Raw genomic sequence first — 26,714 nt, 5'->3', positions numbered from 1 at the left:
AGGAATGAATCATCAAATTTTAGTGTACAGGAAAACAGATTTTACTTGATACCTCTATATATTTTTTTTTTATCTTTCAATTGCTTTTTTTTTTCTTTCTGACAACTTTTTAATTTACTCTCTCCTCTCCCTCTTGTCACTGATTTTAAAGTTTTTTCTCATGTTTTTGGATACTATTTTCAATATATTGATTATCTCCCACATATCACTGTCTATTCCCTCTTTTAATGTAATAGCATTTTTCAAGATCACATGAAAGATATATATCTCAAATTCCTTTGACCCTCAGGTCAATAGAAAATTAAACTTTGATGCTCTTCATTTGCCTCTTTTCTATTCTTGACACTTTACCTCTCACCTAGATAAATGTTTATTTCTTGAGCATTCAGGATCTTTCCTAGACTGGGTACACAGAAGGAACTATATATTGATGAAGTGTTCCTACTGAAGTCTCAAATAGGATCCTAGAAGAGTTAAAATACCGCCAACACAACCTTGTGTGTGTGTGTGTGTGTGTGTGAGAGAGAGAGAGAGAGAGAGAGAGACCTTGCCCTTGCTTCCCAGTCCTTGAAGGATGTTAAGTAAAACATTATGTTATAATCTTCATATTAAATATGCAGCATGTAATACTTTGTAAGAAGTAAAATGAAAAGAACTGACTAAAATTCCATATAAAATGCAACTTAAAATAACATGTCACTATTTATAATAAAGCTTTACCGAAGTATTTTGAACCCCGGAAATAAATCCTATGTAAAATGCTTTTGTGATTTGTATTGAGATCTCTCCACTTCAGGATCGTGAGCACCCAAACCAATCTGCCTTTTGATTATGATGATTGGTGGGAAGGGGCAGCAGTCACAGTCAATATTGTATATAAATCAAAAATTAAGAATACATTACTTTTTATTTTCTTAAATTAAAGCATTGTCTGTAACACAATCTAAAACTACAGACCAAGTAAGAAAGTAAGATAAATCATACCAAAAATCACTCGTATCATTCTAATAATTTCTAAGCAATTTATTGATTTCTACAAATTATATTGGTGTGGTCTTTTGCCATGGATGATACCAGCTAAATGATGTCCTTGTCAGAGAGATAATTTAATATAGGGAACTCTCTCAACCTCCTTTAATGACTTACCCATCAGATTTAGAGAAACTGGGTGACATGAGGTCTCAATAAGTTTGTAATTTCTATTAACATCAGTTAAATTATCCTCCTGCTGAATTATCTGTTGGGCTCTCCTGAATAAAAGTGATTGCATTCAATTTTATCAGCACTTGACTACTGTGTGTATTTTGAATATTTACTATCTTTACTATTAACTAAATCATGAAAATTCTTATATAAATATCCTATTTAATTAGTTTATAGAGCTTTGTAAATGTCATTAGGTTAAATTCATCTGGCAACATAAATCAAGGAATATTTATTGCATTTTTTTAGTTTTGTCATATAAATTTTATTTTCAAACAATTTATTAGAAAATCTTTTTCTTATATAATTGGTCTTTTACTAATTTTTGTTTCAAATAGTATATATACATCTATATATTTCAATTAATATATATTCATTTAAAATAGAATATATATGTTTCAAATGCATATTTACAGAATACATGAAATTTTTATATCTATACTATCTTTGATCAGTTTTTTTAACTGTCTCCAGTTTAACAAGGGGAATTTTTTTTTCTTGTAAAGCTGAAAAAGGATTGGCATTTCTGTTAGTGTGTCATCTCTGAAAATCAGTTCTTTTTTTAAAAAGTCTATTTTCCAAATGTTAAATTTCACAATTTATATGAAAGTGAATTCCTAGGGCTTGATGTAATTTAAAAAACACCTTTTTAGCTGTAACATCACAGGCTATCTTTGAAGTCCAAATATTCTTCCAATTTTTATTATTCTAATTTTTAGCATATACTCTTGCTTTCCATCTGTCTTTCCATCTTTCTCTCTCCCTTTAGTCTATTTTTATTGTCTCTTCTCTATTTGATATATAGTAGTAAGTGTGAAATTCATCTAGAAAAGATTTCAAGTATTTACTCGATAACACATTATACTTTCAGTCAGAAATATTTGAATACAGTAACTTAGAGTGCCAAAATTTAAAAAAATAACAGAAGNATGATGTTTACCATAATGGGTAAATGTCATTATGATGAAAATGAGTCTAGTAATTTTATTTCTATGTTATACAAATTTGTATGATTGTTTGAATCCAACATTTACCTAGCAAGAAAAAATAGTCTACCAATATTGAAAATCAAGTTGATTTTCATTCCAGAAATGTAGCTTATTTATTTAATATTGAATTTATTTTTTATAATTATTTGGTATTATTTAGATGTTGTACATATTAAAAGATGTTCCAGACTAACTGAGTTTGGCACAGTATCATTACCTAATTTACGACTAGGTTCCTAAGTGATACAATTTTTGTTTTGTTCTCAGATTCAAAAAATTCATACTCATGATACCTGAAACAAATACTTTTAAAATTTGGCTAAACTTTTGTTTCTTTTCAGCATCTTCAATAATTTACTACAAACTTCTGGACTATAATTATCAAATAACTATGTATTTAGAACAACTAGCACATACTAATAAGTAAAATAAATTGAGCACCAAACGATTTGGAAGTTCTAGCAAATACATAAATCATAAGTAATGATAAACTGTTCATTCTACTAAAACACTGACTGTTTCACAGAATCTATGCAGTGCCTGACATCGGTCCAACAAAATGCTAATTTTGAAAAATAGTTTTCAGATGTTGTCACAGTAGGAATTCCATTCATCACATATCCTACAAAATACATCCTTTATCATGTATCCATGATTAACTTGTAATTAGTTAATATTATAATTGGTATAAATCAGCTTGTCAGTTATTGGACTTCAGCATTATATATTTGCCAACAGTTGTGGTTTTATTATATTTCAATATTTTAACGATTGGCGGACCACATTGCTACATACTGGCAAAACACAATCATGGAGTTGGGGAATGTGCAATGTTGCTACATGGGAGTAAGGAGCAACAGTCTGGCTTTTGAGTGGAAAGCGATTTTATTTCTGAGACATTCTAAAATTGTCATTGGGCTGTAGATTTGATTGCTGTGAAGGCAGTACAAACACCCTTCATATGCTTCCATGCTTAGCAGTGCCTCTTTAGGGATCTTGTGCTATAACAATAGAAAGAATGGCAATGTCTAAATGAGGAAATCAGGAAGCTGTGAAAGGCACCTTCCACCCCCATCCCACTTCACTCACTCTTTAAGGAATGGTATGAGACTCAAGGTTTTCATTTCTTAAACTTTATTAAATCATGTCTTCAACACATGCCTTTGTTATTAACAGGAATGCTATTTAAAAGTCTATGAAGATTGATTTCTGGATTGCAATTTTAGTATTAATATATCTAGTATTTTCTGCATTATAACAATGAATTTCCCTCTTAGAAGTGGAAAGCTTAGCAATTTGTTCTAAATTAGTGTTCCTAACCAGGGCCATACATAGAAATCACCCGTAGAGTTTTTTCTTTTCTTTTGTTTTGTTTTTTAATACGCACATGTCCCATTCCCCAAAATAGATCTACTGAATGAGAATCTCAGGTGAGGGAGTGAAAAGAATATGGACACAATGTTTCAAAGTATACAGGAACTTCTGATTTCCATCCATGAGAAAAAAAAAGTTTCTAATGGGATGTAAAGAAATATGTGTTATAATAAAAGTTAATGATAGAAAAGGGAATTTGAAGAGTAACCTTGTTTGTATACCACAAAACAATATTATCTTTGCTTTCACTATAATTATGCTTCCCTTCCTAATAAAGTATCCACAACCTACTGAGTAATGGTACTACCTTCAAATGCACCAGCTCTTTTTGTTCCTATGATCTAGCCAAAAATGTAAGCAGCAAATAAATGAAAAGATCATTGTTCATCCTATTAAATTCATCTGTTCTTACTGCTATAAATACTTATAAGCTTGTATCCTTAACACTCATATTTAAATTAGTAGGTCCAAGGTGGGGTTCTAGAAGTTCTACCCCCAAAAGTTTCCAGGTGATGCTCATACTGCTGATTAAGGAACCCCAGTCTAAGAACCATTGCTTTACTCTCTAATTATACTCTTGGATGGATTTACATTTAAGCTGCCAGAATAAAAGGCCTTATTACACCATTTAAGAAGGAATCATGATTAAAAATTTATGCAATGATTAAATGGTTGTATCTGTGTGAATTAGTTTAAACTTACACTATAATAATCTTACTGCTAGGTCTTAGAAGAAGATTTACACTTTTCCCCACCCACTCCATCCCCTAAATAATTACACTATTTCCCAAGCTGCAGATTGCCTTTGTCCACTAGATAAGTCAACAGTTACACAGGACTTTATAGAATACAGTGGAGGAAATGAAAATCAAAAAGAAACAGCATCAAAACAAAGATATTGGACATGAATGGAAATTCATTAATTTAGCTCAATGCCCTGAAGAAAAACAATGCAAAATTCAGTCTAACAATAGAGACTCAAATTAATGTCAAATATACTTCCTGTGGAGTAGAGAAGCTTGAGTATTATAGTCACAGCCACATATGGCTTAGGGAGCATAATTAACATGTGCCAGAGATGCAGAGTTTCATTGGTTCATAAATTCATATGTGAAGAAGCCCAGCCAGACACAAAACACTTGTTTCCTCATGTCTGACATGCAGATTTTAATGGATAAATTTGTTCATTAGAAGTCTGTAAATTAAAGCCACATTATTTGATGGTCTCAATATTTTATTTTATTTTTATTTTAATTATTTATTGATTGATTTATTAGCAGAGTCTTGCTCTATCCCCCAGGCTGGAGTGCAGTGGTGCCATCTCGGCTCACTGCAACCTCTGCCTCCCGGATTTAATTGATTCTCCTGCCTCAGCCTCCTGAGTAGCTGGACTTACAAGCACCCACCACCACACCAGACTAATTTTGTATTTTTAGTAGAGACGGGCTTTCACTATGTTGGCCAGGTGGATCTTGAGGTCTGACCTCAAGTGATCCACCTGCCTCGACCTCCCAAAAGTGCTGTGATTACAGGCGTTAGCCACCACGCCTGCCCTGTTCTCAATATTTTAAATAGTTCATTTCTCTAAACTCTTTTCCCCAATGAAAAACTATATTGCCATTTAAAATATTACTTGAGTCATGTTAAATTCTTCAATAGAGTTGATTTATTTTACGAGAATTTCTATTTAATGAAATTTCACTGACTTTACCAGTTGATTTGCTTGAAATATGCCTACAATAGTTTACTTTTATTTTAGTCCAGTTTGAGACTATAAAATCTGGAAACAATCCATTTAAGTGGCACTATTAATGAAATAGCTATTTTTATTTTAGTAAGGAACCTGTAGCTCTCCCTTTTATCCAAGTAGACCTCAGTTGGAAATTGCCTTGTTAAACAATCAGCCTTTGTGGCAGTGTTATAGCTTTTAACACAGCGGATTTTAAAATCCCCTCAATTAGGCAGGCAGTATATATCTGCTAGTTTATACAGCTCCCGCAAACTACCATCCATTTTCATGGAAAGGAGGCCTTGAATGATTTCATTTTTTTTCAAGCAGAATTAGAGTCCTGCATTTCCCACTCCAATGTGGTGTCACATTGCCCTATGGTTGGGGGGCGGAGCAGCTTACTCTGCAATCATCCTCGACCATCATGCTTCAGTACACGGGAAAATGAATGTCAGCCACATTATTGTTCAGGACTGGAAAAAATGAGGCCATCCCAGCGCTTAACTGTCTCTGTTCTCTTTCTGCTTCATTTTAGCCCAGGAACAGCAACATTTGATACACACCAACCAGGCTGAAAGTCATACAGCTGTTGGCAGAGGAGTAGCTGAGCAGCAGCAGCAGCAAGACTGTGGTGACCCAGGTCATAGACTGTAATTGCTACCATCTCTAACCCATTTATTGCCAGTGCTATTTATTACAACTTCTAAGCAAGAAATCTCTTAGCTGTCAAATGATTGATGGTGACACATTAGCATACTTCTCAATCCTTTTCTACTGGTGCTGGATGTTGGGAGAAATTGTGGATAAGCTATAATAGGTACTGAAAAGACCATGTATAATTATTGAAGCTTTGTGTGCAAACACAGAAGGAATAAAAATGCTATGATATTAGGTTGTAAGGAAACCACAGGTTTCCAAAACAAGACCAAACTTTCGTTCTCCAAAGAGTGCCATTATGGAAGACCCTTGACATGGAAGGAACAACGTATTATTTTAAGGGATCTAAGAAGGCTCTCTTCCATTCATTGAGAAGAGATCGCTTAACAGGTGCTGATCCCTAAGAAACGAAATTATGACTAAGAATCAACAAGAACCTCCTGCTGATCCAAAGCTGGCATGTCACGTTTTCCATCTTTCTAATCAGTTTTGCCATTTCTTTTAAGCTAAACTTTAGCTCTTACAAACATAAGGTTGGTTGCTGCTAAAAACATCTATTCACTGTGTTTGGCATGGATCTAGTCATACAAAACAAGGCATTCAATTAAGAAATGTGACTTAAAGGGCTGTCTTTAATAACGCAGCTGAATATCCCCTAATAATGGTATTGTAATTTTTTAAGGGATTGAAATTCAGTATCTTTATAAAAGACCCTAACATTCTTGAATTACTGCAATACATGTGTAAAGGGATAGACAGTATTATTGCTATATAAAGTGATTTAAAGTAAATTATAAGTCTCTTTATCCTTGATTAATGAATACCTCAGTAAACAATAAAATTCTCAGAACATAGCTACAACTACATACATATATACAGCTGCATATTTTTAATGTTGAGGTATTGAATTTGGAAGCAGAAGATGAGCCATCAGCTCTGTAACTGCGAGCAAGTTATTTTGGTTTTCTGTCCCTTTGTTTCTTTTTGAGAGTGTAACAGTAACTCTTTGAAATAATTTTTTTAAAACAGAAAATTCTGAGAAAAGTGAAAACATTTTAGAAAAGAAGCTATTATAATACTTTTACAAATTTCTACACTTAGTCTTAACATTCAAGTTGCCATTTGCTATATGAATATAGGCTTATATTTTCAAATGTATTAGTGCAAATATAGTTTATTTGAATTACCTTCAAGTCTATCATGAAAGTTAAGTGATTTTAAATATATATATATTTAATTTTTAATTAAAAATTTAAGTGGTTTTAGGCCAGGCACAGTAGCTCATGCCTATAATCCCAGCACTTTGGGAGGCTGAGGTGGGTGGATCATGAGGTCAGAAGATCAAAAACATCCTAGCCTACATGGTGAAACCCCGTCTCTGCTAAAATAAAAAAAGTTAGCCAGGCATGGTGGTGCCTCCTGTAGTCCCAGCTACTTGGGAGGCTGAGGCAGGAGAATCTCTTGAACCCGGGAGGCAGAGATTGCAGTGAGCCGAGAGCATGCTACTGCACTACAGCCTAGCGACAGAGCAAGACTCGGTCTCAAAAATAAAAATCAAAAAATAAAAAATTAAGTGGTTTTAAATACATATAATTAATTTTAATTTTGTGGGTACATAGTAGGTGTATATATTGTTTTGATACAGGTACACAATGTGTAATAATCACATAATTGAGAATGAGGTATCCAGCCCCTCAAGCATTTATCCTTTTGGTTACGAACAATCCAATTATATTCTCTTAGTTATGTTAAAATGTACAATTAAATTATTATTGACTATAGTCACAACATTGTGCTATTAAATAGTAGGTCTTATTCATTCTTTCTTTTGCTATTCTTTTTTATTTTTATTTATTTATTTATTTATTTACTTATTTCTTTTTTTAGAGATAGGGTCTCTCTGTGTCACCCAGGCAGGAGTACAGTGGAGTGATCATGCATCACTGCAGCCTCCATCTCCAGAGCTCAACCAGTCCTCCTGCCTCAGGTGCCCAAACAGCTGGGACTACAGGCGTGTGCCACCATGCCTGGTTAATTTTTTTTTTTCTTTGTAGAGATGAGGTTTAGCCATGTTGCCCAGGCTAGTCTTGAACCTCTGGGCCAAAGCAGTCCACCTGCCTCAGCCTCCCAAAGTGCTAGGACTACAGCTGTAAGCCACTGTGCCCAGCCTCTAACAAAATTTTTATACCCAAATAAAAAACAAATTTTATTAATATATTTTAAAATACATATATATACACACATATATATTTAATTTTTAATTAAACATTTAAATGGTTTTAGGCTGGGTGTGGTGGCTCACACCTGTAATCCCAGCACTTTGGGAGGCCAAGGCGGGTGGATCACAAGGTCAGGAGATCAAGAACATCCTGGCCAATATGGTGAAATCCCGTCTCTACTAAATTAGCTGCATGTGGTGGTACACACCTGTAGTCCCAACTACTTGGGAGGCTGAGGCAGGGGAATCGCTTGCACCTGGGAGATGAACCATTCCACCTCTCTCCAATCAGCAATTATCCTTCCCAGCCTCTGATAACCATCCTTCTACTCTCTATCTCCTTGAGTTCAAGTGTTTTGATGTTTAGATCCCACAAATATGTGAGAACATGTGATATTTGTCTTTCTGTTCCTGGCTTATTTCCCTTAGCATAATGATCTCCAGTTCCATCCATGTTGTTGCTTTGTTTTTTATGGCTGAATAATACTCCGTTGTGCATATATACCACATTTTCATTATCCATTCATCTGTTGATGGTCACGTATGTTTCTTCCATATCTTGGCTACTGCGAATAGTGCTGCAATATACATGGGAGTGTGGATACCTCTTGGATATACTGATTTCCTTTCTTTTGTGTATTTACCTAGCAGTGGGATTGCTAGATCATATGGTATCTCTTTTTTTAGTTTTTGAGGAACCTCCAAACTGTTCTCCATAATGGTTGTACTAATTTCCATTCCTACCAACAGGATATGGCGGTTCCCTTTTCTCCACATCCTGGTCAGCATTTGTTATTTCCTATCTTTTGGATATAAGTCATTTTAACTGAGGTGAGATGATATCACATAGTAGTTTTGGTTTGAGTTTCTCTGATGATCAGTTATGCTAAGCACCTTTTTATATGCCTGTTTGCCATTTGTGTGTCTTCTTTTGAAAAATGTCTATTCAAATCTTTTGCCCATTTTTTGATTGGATTATCAGATGTTTTCCTATAGGGTTGTTTGACCTTCATATGTATGTTGATTATTTAATCCCTTGTCAGATGGGTGGTTTGCAAGGATTTTCTCTCATTCTGTGGGTTGTGTCTTGACTCTGTTGGTTGTTTCCTTTGCTGTGCAGAAGCTTTTAAACTTGATGTGATCCCATTTGTCCATTTTTGCTTTGAGCGTCTGTGGTTGTGGGGTATTACTCAAGAAATTTTTTGCCCAGACCAATGTCTTAGAGACTTTCTCCAATGTTTTCTTGTAGGAGTTTCATGTTTTGAGGTCTTAGACTTAAATAGTTAATCCTTTTTTATTTGATTTTTGTGCATGACAAGAGATAGAGGTCTGGAGTCATTCTTCTGCATATGGACATCCAATTTCCCCAGCACCATTTATTACAGAGATTGTCTTTTCCCCAGTGTTTGTTCTTGGCACCTTTCTTGAAAATGAGCTCACTGTAGATATGTGGATTTGTTTCTGGGTTCTCTATTCTATTCCATTGGTCTATTTGTCTGTTTTTATTCCAGTACCATGCTGTTTTGGTTACTATAGTTCTGTATTATAATTTGAAGTCAGTTAGTATGATTCCTCCAGTTGTTCCTTCAGTTGTTCTTGTTGCTTAGGTAAACTTTGGTTATTCTGGGTCTTTTGTTGTTCCATGTAAATTTTAGGATTCTTTTTTTTTTTTTTTTTTTTGTAGTTCTGTGAAGAATGTCATTAGTGTTTTGATAGGGATTGCATTGAATCTGTAGGTTGCTTTGGATAGTATGGACATTTTAACAATATTTATTCTTCCTATCCATGAACATGACAAACCTTCAATTTCTTTCATTAGTGTTTTATAGTTTTCATAATAGTGACCTTCCACTTCTTTGGTTAATTGCATTCTTACTTTGTGTGTGGTTACTGTAAATGAGATTACTTTTTTTCTTTCTCAGATTATTCACTGTTGGCATATAAAAATGCTACTGAGTTTCATATGTTGGTTTTGTATCCTGCAATTTTGCTGAATTCATTTATCCATTCTAATAGTTTTTTGGTGGAGTCTTCAGGTTTTTCCAAATATAAGGTCATATCATCTGCAAACAAGGATGCTTTGACCCCTTCCTTTCTAATTTGAATGCCCTTTATTTCTTTGTCTTGTCTGATTGCTCTAGCTAGAGCTTCTAGTGCTTTGTTGAAAAACAGTGGTGAAAGTGAGCATCCTTGTTGTGCTCCAGATGATAGAAGAAAGGGTTTTAGTTTTTCTCCATTATATGATACAAACTATGGGTCAAAATATATTTTTTAATGGTCTCAATTTTCTCTTCTTCTATATGCAGAAGTGATGCGAAAAATGACTGACCAGGTAAACTACCAGGCAATGAAACTGACTCTTCTGCAGAACAAGATTGACAATATTTCTTTGACTGTGAATGACATAAGGAACACTTACTCCTCCCTAGAAGGAAAAGTCAGTGAAGATAAAGGCAGAGAATTTCAATCTCTTCTAAAAGGTAAAAATAAAATGAAATAAATTATTCATTCAGTAACACAGGAAGCAAATGATTCATTTTTCTTTTCTTACATCACTTCGGAATCTTTGCTTTAGTCTGGGTGGTATGGAAACCTAAGAAAGATACTTTTTGAATGAGATATAAAATCACAAAAATTCTGAAATAATTTGAAATATCTACATTTTATTATATATACTGAAGTCTTTGAATATTCCATTTGGTTGATAAACATAATGCATCTAATTATAGCCTTACTTATATTCATTTTTAGTTAACGCGAGTCATATTAATTTACTTCCATTGTGTTATCCACTTCAAGAATAAAGATACATTTAGGGGATAAAGACAGCTAGATGCCTGGTTGACTCAATACTAATCTGAAGTGCGTTGTTAGCCCCACAATTTTCTAGGTTATGGTGTAAAATCTACTAAATATATCCTAAAGCATTCCAGTTATTATTAATATTAAAAAATAATTTATATATGTGAATAGGCTTTGCCTGAATTTTGTGCTCTTAAAACAGTGGGCTTAAAAGCAGGCTATGTTTCTTTCTGGAGGCTCTACAGGATAATCCATTTTCTGCTAATCCAAGTTGTTGGCAGAATTCATTTTCTTGCAGTTGTAGGACTGAGGTCCCTGTTTTCTTGATGTCTGTAAACTGAGGTCCATTCCCAGCTTCTAGAAGCCACTGCATTTCTTGACTCATAGTCCTCCATCTTTAAAGCCAGCTACAATGTGTTGAGTTCCCTCTGCATCTTTCTGACCATGTAACTCCATTGGACCTACCTGGAGAATCAGAAAAATCTCCCTATCTCAAGGCACTTAACTTTAATCACATTTTCCAAGTCCCTTTTGCCATGTAAGATACATATTCACAGATATGGGGAATTAGCATATAGACACCTTGGGGGAAATGGGTGTGTCTTATTCTGCCTGCCACAGAGATTTATGTATAGTGAGTAATTGCTATGAAAGTGTTATACACAGGATACAATGGGACTACTTGACACTTGCAACAAATCCAATCTAAGGGGACCAGAGAAAGCGTCTAGGAGAAACCATCTCGATGTTAACCAGGCAAAAGGGTTTCAGGTAGGGCAAGGATGTTCTAGGCATGCAGTTAGTTTGGTTCCTGGGAGTGCCCCAAATGGGTTTATTGTATGAAACTTGTCAGTTTGTAAGTTTCAGGATTACTGGGTTTTTTCCCTTTGCTTTATTCATTAAAAGCTCAGTATACAACCCAATTTTATGATTCACAAGTTACCTTTTCTCTATTGTGGTTCTCAGATTTAAAAAAGACAAATAGGTGGATATTTAATATATCATCTACCAGTACAGACACTTACATAACTCAACAACAATTATGATTTTTTAATCAAATAAATAATTGCTGCTACTCAGTCACTAAAAGAGAGACCTTGTCCTACGTATCTGGTATGGCCCAACTTTACCAATGCTAAGCGTGAGAAGGAAATATTTTTTCCCCCTTGACGTGACAGCATGAGAAACAAGTCAAATAGAAACAGTATGTAATTGACTATAACCATCTGAATGAGATTTGTTTAGCAAGTGTTGGTTCTCATGAGCTAAGAGAATTAGCCTGTCAACTGTTTTTTGTGACCTACCAGCCTACTACAAAGATTCTGGCACTGACACGGGAGAAAAATCACACACTCACAGCAACAGCATTAATAATGAAACTCCCTCCTCAATAGGAGGAATTAATTGTGTACTGAGCACAGTCATTAATTATAAGAACCAGAGGGCTTGAAGTTATTGAATATTCTTACAGGAAACAAAAACTAAACCCACCTGCAAGGTGCTGTGCTTGCCTAGTGAAACCACAGCTTCCTCCCTTGTTTATTTTACACCCAAGGTGAAAAACACTGCTTAATCTGACAGTAGCCATAGAAACTGTTGAAAATCAAATGTCTCAACTCCTTAAGACGAGGTGGATACCTTAAGAGGTACGTAAATGTTATTAAAAGGCCATACATTCACAGTCACAGAAGGGGCATGCGAAGGTATCTGATACCAAATATATCTGGTAAATCACCAAATGTAATATGGTTTTAAGAAAGTGGAAGCATATCAGTCACAGGAAACAGAATCAAATAGAATTAAAACGATGTGCCCACTCAAATATTAACATAAAGCACTTTGATATGTTCTTGCAAAATCAGATTCTTACACAGATGCTTGTTTAGTAACAAACTGTAGAAATGTTATCTGAAAAGCTTCTTATCCCAAAACACATTTTTAAGCTAATAATCTGTTTAATGTCTTTTCAGACATTGCTGTGATTTTGCACTTTCTTCAATGTATTTTTCCAAAAAAGTGTTAAAGCATAATAGCTGAAGTAATTTATATTATTCATTTTCATTTTTTTTCCTAATTATGTTGATCAAGTTTTTGTACTGAGTTTTATCTATCTACAGCGTTTTTGCTTATTGTTATTCTTATTATGGCTTTCAGGTCATGTCATTTTTTGTTTGCTGACGTTAAACATTTATTGTAATTGTCCACAACTAATAAAGTCAATAAAGCTTAAATTTTATTATTTCTTTTAAATTTTGAAAATTGTAAGGTTATAAAGTCAAAGAAGGTCTAATCTGAACCTTAAATATTTTATTATATTTCATCAAGTTTTGACGTCAGGAGAATTAGAGTCATTTTAACTAATGGGAAATGACTAAATGTTCTTATAGAAAGAGTAATATTAATATTACTATTGAATAGTACCTTACAATCAACGATACTTACATATTCTTTTTTAAGACCAGAAGTCTAATTTTCTAAATTTTACTTTCTCTGTATAGCATATAGAATGTACTTCATGAATATTTATTTAATAAATGGGTGACTGGTTAAATGCTAAGCAAAATGTAGAAGATAAAAATATTTTAAAGCCTTTCTGGTGTGATTATCCATGTTATTTGATACAAAAGCTAGGACTATTTCTGCATAATTTATCTTAATTGTGGCTAGTCTTTTCTAATTCATTTAGCCTTTTCTTAGTACTTTAAGGCTGTGGTCATTGATTACTATTCCATATTTCATGTTTTGTTTTCTTTTTTCCATTACATACAAATTGATCTTTGGACTTTTAAACTTACTTTAGTTTCCACTAAGTTTGTAAAAAGTAAGATAAAATATCTTTTCCATTTTTTTTTCATCTGGCAACACTGATCTTTATGATGTAGGATTTCCAGAGAAACGTTTATTCGTCTAAATTGTAATATTTACGGCTTTGTTTTTGTACAAAGTTGTCAATATCAAGATGCTCAAACATCATTATATTTTAATAATCACTCTTTCACATATTTTATGTAAGTCCCTCATGTATGTTAAGTGCTTTTTCAAACTTACTTACAAAATAGAGACATTCTTTTATGTAGAGCCTATTCTTTTAATCCTAGGATGATCTTTCTTTAATAGACTACATAGTAGCCCTAACTGATGGCAATATCCCATTGTACAGACTTTCCTGTCTAAAATGCTTTGCATTATGTTGTATTTTACATTATAGTCATTGATTATGGTGTTAGTCCATTTTCATACTGCATATTAAAAAAAAAAAAAAACCTGAGACAGAGTAATTTATATAGAAAAAGAGGTTTAATGGACTCGGTTCCACGTGGCTGGGGAGACCTTACAATCGAGGCAGAAGATGAAGAAGGAGCAAAGCCACATCTTACATGGTGGCAGGCAAGAGAGCATGTGCAGGGGAACTGCCCTTTATAAAACCATCAGATCTTGTGAGACTTATTCACTATCATGAAAACAGTATGGAATAAACCCCTCCCCATGATTCAATTATCTCCCAGTGGATCCCTCCCATGACACGTGGGTATTATGGAAGCAACAATTCAAGATGAGATTTGGGTTGGGACAACGCCAAACCATATTTTTCCATCCCTGACCCCTTCCAAATCTCATGTCCTCACATTTCAAAACATGGCATGATTATGCCTTCCCAACAGTCCCCCAAAGTCTTCATTCATTTCAGCATTAACTCAAAAGTCCACAGTCCAAAGCCTCATCTGAGACAAGGCAAGTTCCTTCTCCCTATGAACCTGTAAAATCAAAAGGAAGTTAGTTACTTCCTAGATATAATGCAGGCACAGGCACTGGGTAAATACACCCATTCTAAATGGGAGAAATTGGCCAAAACAAAGGGGCTACAGGCCTCATGCAAGTCCGAAATCCAGTGGAGCAGTCAAATCTTAAAGCTCCGAAATGATCTCCTTTGACTCCATATCTCATATCCAAGTCACACTGATGGAAGAGGTGGGTCCCCATGGTAGTGGGCAGCTCCACCCCATGGCTTTACAGGGTACAGCCTCTCTCCCAGCTGCTTCCATGGGCTGATGTTAAGTGTCTGTGGCTTTTCCTCATGCACAGTGCAAGCTGTCAGTGAATCTACCTTTCTGGGGTCTGCAGGACAGTGGCCCTCCTCTCACAGCTCCACTAGGTAGTGCCCAAGTAGATACTCTGTTTGGGGGCATCCCACCCCACATTTCCCTTCTGCACCACCCTAGCAGAGGTTCTCCATGAAGGCTCTGCCCTAAAGCAGACCTCTGCCTAGATATCCATGTGTTTCCATACATCCTTTGAAATCTAGGCGGAGGTTCTCAAACCTCAAATCTTGACTTCTGTGCATCTGAAAGCCCAACACCACATGTAAACCACCAAGGCTTGGTGCTTGCACTCTCTGAAGCAATGGCCTGAGCTATGCATTGGTCCCTTTTAGCCATGGCTGGGACACAGAGCACCAAGTCCTGAAACAGCACAATGGAGCAAGGTCCCCATGAAACCATTTTTTCCTCCTAGGCTTCTCGGCTTGTGATGGGAGGCACTGCTTTGAAAACTCTGACATGCCCTGAAGGCATTTTCTCCATTGTCTTGGCAATTAACATTTGGCTCCTTGTTACTTATGCAAATTTCTGCCACCAGCTTGAATTTCTCCTCAGAAATTTTTTTTTTTTTTTTCTTTTCTAGTTCATCATCAGGCTGCAAATTTTTGAACTTTTATGCTCTGCTTCCCTTTTAAACATAAGCTCCAATTCCAAGCCATATCTTTGCGAATTAATAAAACTGAATGCTTTTAAGAGCACCGAAGTGACTTCTTGAACTCTGCTGCTTAGATATTTCTTCTGCCAGATATCTTAAATCATTCCTCTCAAGTTCAAAGTTCCACAGATCTCTAGGGCAGGGGCAAAATATCACCAGTCTCTTTGCTAAAGCATATCAAGAATCACCTTTGCTCCAATTCCCAATATGTTCCTCATCTCCATCTGAGACCACCTCAGCCTGGATTTTTTGGTCAAAACCATTCAACAAGTCTCCAGGAAGCTCCAAATTTTCTGACATATTCCTGTCTTCTTCTGAGCCCTCCAAACTATTCCCACCTCTGCCCGTTACCCAGTTCCAAAGTTGCTTCCACATTTTCAGGTGTCTTAATAGCAGTACCTCACTCTACTGATAACCATTCCCCACTCTACTGGTAACAACTATATTAGTCCATTTTTATACTGCTATGAAGAAATACCCAAGACTGGGTAATTTGTAAAGAAAAAGAGGTTTAATGGACTCACAGTTCCACATAGCTGGGGGAGCTTCATGATCGTGGCAGAAGGCGAAGAAAGAGCAAAGCCATGTGTTACATGGCAGCAAGCAAGAGAATGTGTGCAGGGGAACTGCCCTTTGTAAAACCATCAGATCTTTTGAGAACTCACTATCTTGAGAATAGCATGGGAAAAACCCACCCCCATGATTCAATTACCTTCCACTGGGTCCCTCTCACAACATGTGGGGATTATGGGAAGTAAGATTCAAGATGAGATTTGGGTGGGGACACAGCCAAACCATATTAATTATATTTTGAATGTGAATGGACATATCTTCCATTTATGTGTACTTCATCACTAGATATTACAAATATATCTCTAGTATATGTATTTTTTCTGTTTTCTGTCTTTGTATGCAAGTTTTTTTATATTTTAGTCATTTTCTATTCTAAGTAGTTATGAATATTAATAACTGTGAATAGTCCAGTATACTTTTCCTATTCCTTTTTTTCATGCTACATTTAGAGACTACCACAATCATGTCTTATGATTAATCCAGGTTTTCTAATATTTGAGACAGTACTATGTGTTTCATTACTTGCAAGTTTTCTCTTCTCTTTTTGTTAAAAATTAATGTCATACTATAATAATATGTCAGGTGTATCTTGAATTCCTATTTTCATTGGAGGAAGACTTAATTTTGAAATTCCCAAGCCTCATTATTATTATTTTATTGTTATTATAAACCAGTATTAAATCTTGTGAATATTACTTCATTTTTTCCTCATTTGAGAATATCATTAAGATTTTTCCCAGAAGTCAATTTATTAGCTTTTATAAGCTCAAAGCATAAGCTCTGAAACTTAATTACTAGAAACCTAGTAACACAGTCATGAGCTAACACTAGGTATTATTTACTAAAGCAGAAAGCCCAAAGCCATTTATTTTCATACAAAACTAAAACTAGACCTAGAATTATTACACACAACGGTGTATTACTGAAGTCAGTAGTAGTTCCCTCATGTCTTTCATCCAAAGGACCTTAGTTTTCTGGTTTTATTATGTTCTAGTATGTTTTGCAAGTGATATCTCCTCTCAGATTTATTATTTAAGGAATTGATCACCTTTTGTGTGTTATAGTAATTTTTATAAGTAAATGTAGTTAAGTGGTATTTTTATTATTACATGTTATTAATGTTTAATTTCAAACTTTTAATCTTTTAGAGATGCTTAAAGTCTCATATAATGAAAATTATGTATTATTTATTGTTTCTTTCTCTAGATCTAAAGTCTAAAAGCATTAATGTACTGGTAAGAGACATAGTAAGAGAACAATTTAAAATTTTTCAAAATGACATGCAAGACACTGTAGCACAGCTCTTCAAGACTGTATCAAGTCTGTCAGAGGACCTTGAAAGCACCAGGCAAATAATTCAAAAAGTTAATGAATCTGTGGTTTCAATAGCAGCCCAGCAAAAGTCTGTTTTAATGCAAGACAATCGGCCCACTTTGACTGATATAGTAGATCTAAGGAATCACATTGTGACTGTAAGGCAAGAAATGACTGTTACATGTGAGAAGCCTATTAAAGAACTAGAAGTAAAGCAGACTCATTTAGAAGGTGCTCTAGAACAGGAACACTCAAGAAGCATTCTGTATTATGAATCCCTCAATAAAACTCTTTCTCAATTGAAGGAAGTACATGAGCAGCTTTTATCAACTGAACAGGTATCAAACCAGAAGAATGTTCCAGCTGTTGAGTCACTTAGCAATAATGTCACTGAATACATGTCTACTTTACATGAGAATATAAAGAAGCAGAGTTTGATGATGCTGCAAATGTTTGAAGATTTGCACATTCAAGAAAGCAAGATTAACAATCTCACCATCTCTTTAGAGATGGAGAAAGAGTCTCTCAGAGGTGAATGTGAAGACATGTTATCCAAATGCAGAAATGATTTTAAATTTCAACTTAAGGACACAGAAGAGAATTTACATGTGTTAAACCAAACATTGGCTGAAGTTCTGTTTCCAATGGACAATAAGATGGATCAAATGAGTGAGCAACTAAATGATTTGACTTATGATATGGAGATCCTTCAACCCTTGCTTGAGCAGGGAGCATCACTCAGACAGACAATGACATATGAACAACCGAAGGAAGCAATAGTGACAAGGAAAAAGATAGAAAATCTGACTAGTGCTGTCAATAGTCTAAATTTTATTATCAAAGAACTTACAAAAAGACACAACTTACTTAGAAATGAAGTACAGAGTCGTGATGATACCTTAGAAAGACGTATCAACGAATATGCCTTAGAAATGGAAGATGGCCTAAATAAGACAATGACTATTGTAAATAATGCTATTGATTTCATTCAAGATAACTATGCCCTAAAAGAGACTTTAAGTACTATTAAAGATAATCATGAGGTCCATCATAAATGTACCTCCGATATGGAAACTATTTTGACATTTATTCCTCAGTTCCAACGTCTGAATGATTCTATTCAGATTTTGATCAATGACAATCAGAGGTACAACTTTGTTTTGCAATTTGCCAAGACCCTTGCAGGTATTCCTAGAGATGAGAAACTAAATCAGTCCAACTTCCAAAAGATGTTTCAAATGTTCAATGAAACCACTTCCCAAGTGAGAAAATACCAGCAAAATATGAGTCATTTGGAAGAAAAAATGCTCTTAACCACCAAGATTTCCAAAAATTTGGAAACTCAGTTGCAAGACATTGAGTCTAAAGTTACCCAGACGCTCATACCTTATTATATTTCACTTAAAAAAGGCAATGTGGTTACAAATGGGAGAGATCAGGCTCTTCAACTGCAAGTATTGAATTCCAGATTTAAGGCATTGGAAGCAAAATCCATCCATCTTTCAAGTAACTTCTTTTTGCTTAACAAAACTCTCCATGAAGTTTTAACAATGTGTTACAATGCTTCTACAAGTGTGTCAGAACTGAATGCTACCATACCTAAGTGGATAAAACATTCCCTGCCAGATATTCAACTTCTTCAGAAAGGTCTGACAGAATTTGTAGAACCAATAATTCAAATACAAACTCAAGCTGTCCTCTCTAATTTAACTTGTTGTATAGATCGATCGTTGCCTGGTAGTCTGGCAAATGTTATCAAGTCTAAGAAGCAAGTAAAATCATTGCCAAAGAAAATTAATACACTTAAGAAACCAACGGTAAATCTTACCACTGTCCTGATAGGCCGGACTCAAAGAAACACAGACAACGTAATATATCTTGGTAAGCTGTTACTGAAAAGTAACTTTTAATCTCTCTTTTTACTTAAATGATATTTAATAGATCTGTACAGTTGAGCAAGACCATTAAATATAAAACAACATACCTGAACTTGGGTAGATAGTCAAGTTGTGAAGATGACTGATATTTAAATCTGAATCTATCTTACAGTATTTTAGGCATCAATACAAAACAAATATTTCTAGTGTATATTTGGCTATAAGTTTCTAAAATTTTTCTGACTAGCCCTCTATAAAATAATTAAATTTGCTCCTATAGAACAATTTGCTTTGCACAAGTAATTAAACAAAGCTGTTAAGCAAGGAGATCTTTGATAGACCAGACTTACTCATTTTAATATGCAATAGGAACTCAGTAAATATCTATTCAATGATCATCTGACAATGAATGTCCAGGAAATAGATTTGGGTAAATCATAGAAGGTCATCAATGCCAAGCTAAGTGCTTAGACATGATTTTGTAAAGAGTAGGTGTCTGAAAATTTGTATCAGTGGATTGGTGGTGGTAAGAGCTGCAACTCAAAAGCATGAAGCTAGCAATAGTGTATAGTGTGATTGCAGAGGTGATGTTAGGGATGTTACTGAATGAATATTGGCAAGAGCCATAGAGGAAGCTCTAAGGCAGATGTGAGAAATGTTGGAAAGCTCCCATCAACAGAAACAGAGGGAGAGTGTCAAGAAAAATGATTTGAGGAACATCAAATCTTGACTCTGATCCTAGCTGTATTAGTAAGTTTCTGTGTTAGTTAATAGCACTAGGTAAAACGTTCACCTCTCTAGGCCTTAGTTTCTTCCTTTTAGGTGATGAGATTGCAATAGGTGATTCGCTGAGGTGCTTAGTAGGGATATGTTGAAGACTGCATCACTGTAAAAAAAACCACGATCTGTTCACAGCCTTAATGCATAACACTTGGAAAAGAGAGAGACCTAGACTTTTCCGATGTTTTGAATTTGGGAAATGACAGAATAGTGGTACCATTAACAGATGTTCTAAACACCAAGGAAGAAGCATGTATTTTGGAAGAAAGAGGAATTGTGTGGTGCATATAAATTGCATAATACTACCTCTGTATAAAAGAAGTGTTTTATGAATATGGTTGTCCTATAAGTAATATTGAATAATCTTTTCACAATAAGAATGGCTATTCATTCTTACAAAAAGAAATGGCTGTGTTTTTCTCATATGAGTCTGCTGTTAAATTATAGCCCATTTGTTTGAATTTTGTACTTTATTGCTTTTTCATTACAAAGGATGACCATTATTCTAACATAATATGACTCTTCATATTTAATGTGTGTTTTGATAATATTAAAAATAATAATAGAGTTGAATTCTCTCCACTATTTAAATTAGTATATTTATTTATGACTCCCCCAGATTAATCTGAACTAATAGAACTAATTTTACTTCTGTAGGAACATAGAACAAACTATTTAGACTTATACGTTTCCCAGAGAAAGACAGTATCTAAGATGTTCTTACATTAACAATTTTGGGAAATATAAGGAGTTGTTTTTTCATACTGTTTCCATTCTTGGTCTTCATGTGGACACTTTATCATGATCTTCAATTAGCTATATAGCATGTGTGACCATACACCAGGCAAGCTATGCCATTTTTTAAACATATATATGTGCTATTTTCATAGTAAGTATAAAATTGAAATAGCCTCAAATAAATTGAGGCAAAAACATTTATAGAACATAAGAACTTTCAAACTTTGATAATATAATGAATCCATGTTAGGACCTTATAAAAATTGTATCTAGATACTTGTGATTGACTCAATATTGAGCTTAATAAGCTAATAATAGGAAATAACTCAGTTTTGATTCTTCTTTTCCAATAAGGCTTTGATAACATTGCTTCCTGTTCCTTTATTTACTGAGAATAGAACTTTTTATGTTCCTGTCTACCAAAAATAACTATTAAATAAAAGTTCTTTATTTTAAGTGAAGATACCAATAATGATGTCAAGGTAATAAAGGCCTAATTCCCATGTGCAAGGTAGATATTCATTTTATGCCAGACCGGGCCAGCAACAAAATGTATGGGACCCTTTTAAGTGGGTGCATAGGTTTGCATGCCCATTAAGCCAGCCATACTTCCATGGGTCATAGAACAGATGTCATTCACTGGGCAGCTCAGCAGGTAAGGTCTGTGAAAGATGATGAAACCAATGAACTCAGGCTAAGTTCTCTTGTAAGAATCAAACAATTGCAGAATAAACTACTACTTTTGATACCCTGTTTTATACCAGGGGTGGGACACATTGCTTAAATTTGGCTGTTTCATTTCACCTTTGATATTATATAGGTATTATACAGCCACATTGCTCTCCCACATAACTAAAGCCAGAAGATAATTTATCACCATCTTATGAATCTCAGAGTCATATTATTCAGATTATAGCTGCCATCATTTGCAAAATAAGTACAGTATATAGAAAAAAAGCAATAGAAACATAGTGTTTTAATCTTAATTATAATAACTGATAACTTGCTTTGAAGCCTGATAATATTAATACTGTAATAATATGACATTGGTTAGTATTCATTAATATTTACTGTATGTTAGGCACTGTGAAAATTCCCAATATTCATAACTTCATTTAACAATACCTGTGAGGTAAGTATTATTATTTATTCTGAAGATGAGTAAACTGACCCTCAGAGACATTAACTCAAGTATCCTGCCTAAGGTCATTCAACTAGTAAGTGATAGAGCTTGGCTTCTGGCCAGCTAGACTCAGGGCTCAGTCCTCAACCACATGCTCAGAGAGATTGTAGCGTGTGTTCACATGACTTTCTCTTCTTTCTGTTTCTGTTTCATGCGTCATATGTTTTTCAGTCTGGCCATATCTGAATATTCCATATGGCCAGAGCTGATATTTTTAGGGAGTTTCTTTTCTTGAAGACCCAAACACTGATCATTTGTTTCTGCACATGAGGAAGTAGAGGTGCTACTTTTCAGTTTGGCTTTTCTGGGATATGGCCAGTGGGTACTTATTGAAAGTCACCACCAGCTAGTCACAAGGTTTTCCTTCGCCTGATGAAGAAGAAGAACAAAATTCAGAGAACTCATCCCTGCCACTTCCTTTTGAGCCATTCCTACATTTATTCATGCTAATTCTGATTCCTAGTAGGCCACTGATGATAAGCTATTCTGGTTCAATTGCTAAATATTTGATTTGTTTCTAAACAATATTCTAATAGACACCAAGAGGTTTTTATTTCATCTTTGAAGATTTGTTTGTACAGCAATTGGCAGACTTATCCCTGCAGAGAGCTTTTGGCTGCTTGCCCTTCCAAGAGCAGCTGAATCCTGCCTTAACACAATGCCAGCAGCTCACTGTTGAGCATGTGCACCTCCTGCTTGTCAAACCATTGGCTTTTTATTTCAACTTTTCCCCTAATGTTTACCAATTTAGTCCTCCTTCACAAGCCTCTCTTATTAATAATTATTCCTGTACTCCCAAGAAAGGTTACTTTGTATAAAACATTTGGTAGTGTTTTAAAATGTAATTTTAAAAATTATAATAGATGTGAATATATGCTATTTAAAAGAGAAAAAATGAGGATCTAGTGAATATTTAGCTGCCTTATATCACATTGAAAACATTTCTAAATTTTGTGACTCAGCATAGAGGCAATTGTGATGACTAATGAGCCCTGAACTTGGAATCAGGACACCAGGGTTCAAGTCCTGCCTGGCAATGTATTTATTTGTAATAAGTCATTTATTTTTCTAGACCTTTCTTTCCTCATTTATAAAATAAGAATAACATACAAACCTTACAAGCTTATTTTGAGAATCAAGAATATAATCTGCAGATAGTGTATTAAGTTATTGCTATATGATGCAATTTTCTTAGCTATATTCAATGTATATGTTTTTATTTTCTCAACATTTTCACTTAATATTTCCATGCATCAACATAATTTACAAACTTATGGCATTTCATTGTTACTTATTATTACTTTGGTAAGTCACTTTGTTTCAAACTCTGCATATGCTTATAACTTAGCTTATGGTTATCATACAATGATAAATCAAAAAGAATAGGATACAAAATATAAAGACAGTGTAAAAACATGTACATTGATAAGCACTGAAAATAAATGTCAAAGAGTGGTTTTCTCCAAGCGATTTTCTACTATTTATGTGATTTTCCATATTATAAAATATTTTCAAATATACCTCAAGATAACTAATAGGTTATCTTCTGTACAAAATGGCTGAATATAAGCCAGTTAAATTTTGAAAGCTATCTGCTTCAATTTAGAATTTATGATGTGTTTTAGAAGTCCCCCAAAAGCAAGTATGAATTTTGTAATTCAATAGAAGCGCTCATAGGATCTGGTGTATCTATAGTGTTCACAGCTGTGGTTTATTATGGCAAAAAGTTCATAATAGGATCAGCTAAGGAAAAAGGTACAAGCTGAGTCTGGGGAAATTTAGGCACAGCATTTTTTATGTTTATCCCTCCCATGAAGGACAGCATTTCTGTGTGCTCTTTTTTTCTAGCCACATACACATACACAAAATTAGTAACATGTGTACATTAATTCTGCCCAGACACGCCCATCAGATACTCAGCACCCAAGAGTTCTACTGGGGGCTGGTCACATTAGCATCCTCTGCCTAGGACATACCAAAACTCCAGACTCTCAGAAGGGAAGCAGATATTCAGCATAAGCCATATTGTTTGTACAGAGAGTCTGGGCATGGTGAATGACACTTACCAGTTAGGGAATGGAGAGAAGTCAAGTTCCCAGATGCTAACCAAACAGTAAAACCTTCCAAGTAGGCCTTTCTAAAGATAGCAGTCTCTGGCCTGCTCTGTTCACTCTTTTCTGCAGATTATCTTAAAGATATTCTTTGTGTCAGAATTGGTTAGGAGGCCTGTCTGCTGGGGATGGCCTCCCCAGTTTGTGTCAATAAAACATACCAGTGTTGAAGGGAATAGTAAATGAACTCCTTTTTGTTGGCTCTCTGTGAGAAGAACGGACTCCCCCAGATTTCCATATGATTCCCTTCATAAGGAAGGATGATGACAGCTAAAGAGCGAATGCTGACGAAATTGACAACCTTTTCTGTCACCTTGTCCTCAGTAAAGTAGCCAGGCTATCTAAGGCACACAGTCAGAAACCCAGACATTTAATGATCGCATTCTCTGAACCAAAATTTCTAACATTTGCTCTGACATGAAAAAGGAAATGGGACGGAATTCCAGGTTCCATTTACACAGTCACTGCATATGCTTGGGTTCTTTCCCAAGCAAGAATCACAGGAGCTGTTTCCCAACAATAGACGATTTCTTTGACACCAAGGATTTGAAACGAATTTTGATTCTTGTCTGTAAATTAAATGCAATAAACATATTTTTGTACTGGTCATTAACTATATTATGAATTTAAAATTATATACAATAGTATTATTTTGTAACTTATTATCAAACATGAAAAGGAAGGTGCCAGGATTATTAAATGACAGATTGTAAATTTGCTATGGAATGATCTAAGTGAACATGATATTTTCATCCTGACAAAAATCACAGCATAGAAATAATAGCTGTGTCATATACTAACTGCATATGAAGTCTGAAAACATACTTTAACTTTTAATTGCCAGTTTTACTATACATAGATTAAAATGGGCTCTCCAAAGAAATAATAATTATTTTAGGATAAAAACCTAATTTGAACTTTTAAATTCTGATTATGTTGACAGCATTGTTTTAGGGGAAAATATCACATGACACTCCATTGATATCAATATTAATAAATCTAAACTCAAGTGTCTTTACCCTAAAATCAAATTACCAGTGAAATTATGACACAGTGTTTGCAGAAATAAAGCAATCAATAAAAAAAAAAAAATTGCATGTTATGCCAGAATGATAAAAGTTCTAAACTACACTTATATTTTACTTTTACAAAATGTAAACAATTGTTTTACAGTTAATCAACCTTCCTTTCAGAATTATTTTCCAGACTTTATAATCTTAAACAAGTGTTAAGATTTGACATTTGCGTGGAAATTTAGATTTGAGGGGTATTGGCATGAAAATAGTGTTTGGAAACTCTGGGTGTGAGTGAACTGAGCCAGGGGACTCACATAAGAGCAGAGTCAGAGGAACGACAACCTCTAAAGCATAACTGGAGAGAGAGAAGTTGGGAAAGAATATCAAGAAGAAACAAAAGAGACAGGAGGATGAGTTCATCTGATGTGGACACTAGCATATGATTGCATTTTCCAGGCCTGCCAAAATAAATTGGAAGTTATAAAAAATACTTAATATCCCAAATCATCATCTGAATAATAATGAGACATCAACACTACCTTTTATATGTAACCTAAACTCAGTGACTTTATTGTCAACTAAGAAATTGCTTGTACACAATCATGTGTACGTGTATTTAGTCATTTATTTGAACTAGGAAGTTTGTTTGAAAATGTGAAATTGCAGATTTACCTCAAGAGGATCTTTGTAAAACACCTTCTTAGACGGACGCTACAATAAAGATATAATTTCTATTATTCATGGTCATATTAGCTTAAAATGTTGTGCTAAAACTTTTAAAGCAGTTTTGTTTTAGGACCCAAATGAATTATTTTTAGAATTATGAATATGATTTGAAAGCTATAATGATTCATAATTGTTCAACTTGATTCAACAAATATTAAGTCCTAAGTGGGATCAAGTTAGAAAGCAAGGCTCTGGCTCAGAAAGCTTTGTAATTTTTTGTTCTAGAAGAATTTGCTAGTGAGGCTGGGAGCGGTGGCTCACCACTGTAATCACAACACTTTGGGAGGCTAAGGTGGGCGGATCACTTGAGGCCAAGAGTTCAAGACCAGCCTGGCCAACCTGGCGAAACCCCATCTCTAATAAAAATACAAAAACTAGCTGGGTGTAGTGGCACGTGCCCGTAATCCCAGCTACTAGGGAGGCTGAGGCAGGAGAATAGCTTGAACCCAAGAGGTGGAGGTTGCAGTGAGCCAAGATCGTGCCACTGCACTCCAGCTTGGGTGGCAGAGTGAGACTCCATCTCAAAAAAAAAAAATTGATAGTGAAAGATATACCTATAGAGCAGTGTTATGTTCTGTTTTATTTTATACTTTTTTGATATTTTGGTACGTGCATATGAATACCATGTTATTATGAAGCTATTTTGAATGTGAAAGAAAAGAAACAACATAC

The 26,714-nt window shown here is 34.7% G+C and overlaps 1 protein-coding gene across 1 annotated transcript in view; it reads left to right on the top strand.

Moving 5' to 3' along the window:
* MMRN1 (multimerin 1) overlaps window positions 1–26,714 on the top strand; it is a 60,715-nt gene that overhangs the window by 26,430 nt on the left and 7,571 nt on the right. Inside the window, exons 4-6 of the mRNA XM_017896402.1 lie at window positions 5,831–5,935; window positions 10,477–10,650; window positions 17,504–19,492. Of these exons, the coding sequence (XP_017751891.1) occupies window positions 5,831–5,935; window positions 10,477–10,650; window positions 17,504–19,492 (2,268 nt within the window). The remainder of the gene's footprint in view (window positions 1–5,830; window positions 5,936–10,476; window positions 10,651–17,503; window positions 19,493–26,714) is intronic.

This window comes from Rhinopithecus bieti, unplaced genomic scaffold (assembly GCF_001698545.2).
Source record: "Rhinopithecus bieti isolate Rb0 unplaced genomic scaffold, ASM169854v2 scaffold_28836, whole genome shotgun sequence".
Lineage (NCBI taxonomy): Eukaryota > Metazoa > Chordata > Mammalia > Primates > Cercopithecidae > Rhinopithecus > Rhinopithecus bieti.
Note: the sequence above shows the minus strand (reverse complement) of the source record. Positions and strands in the feature narration are given on the sequence as shown.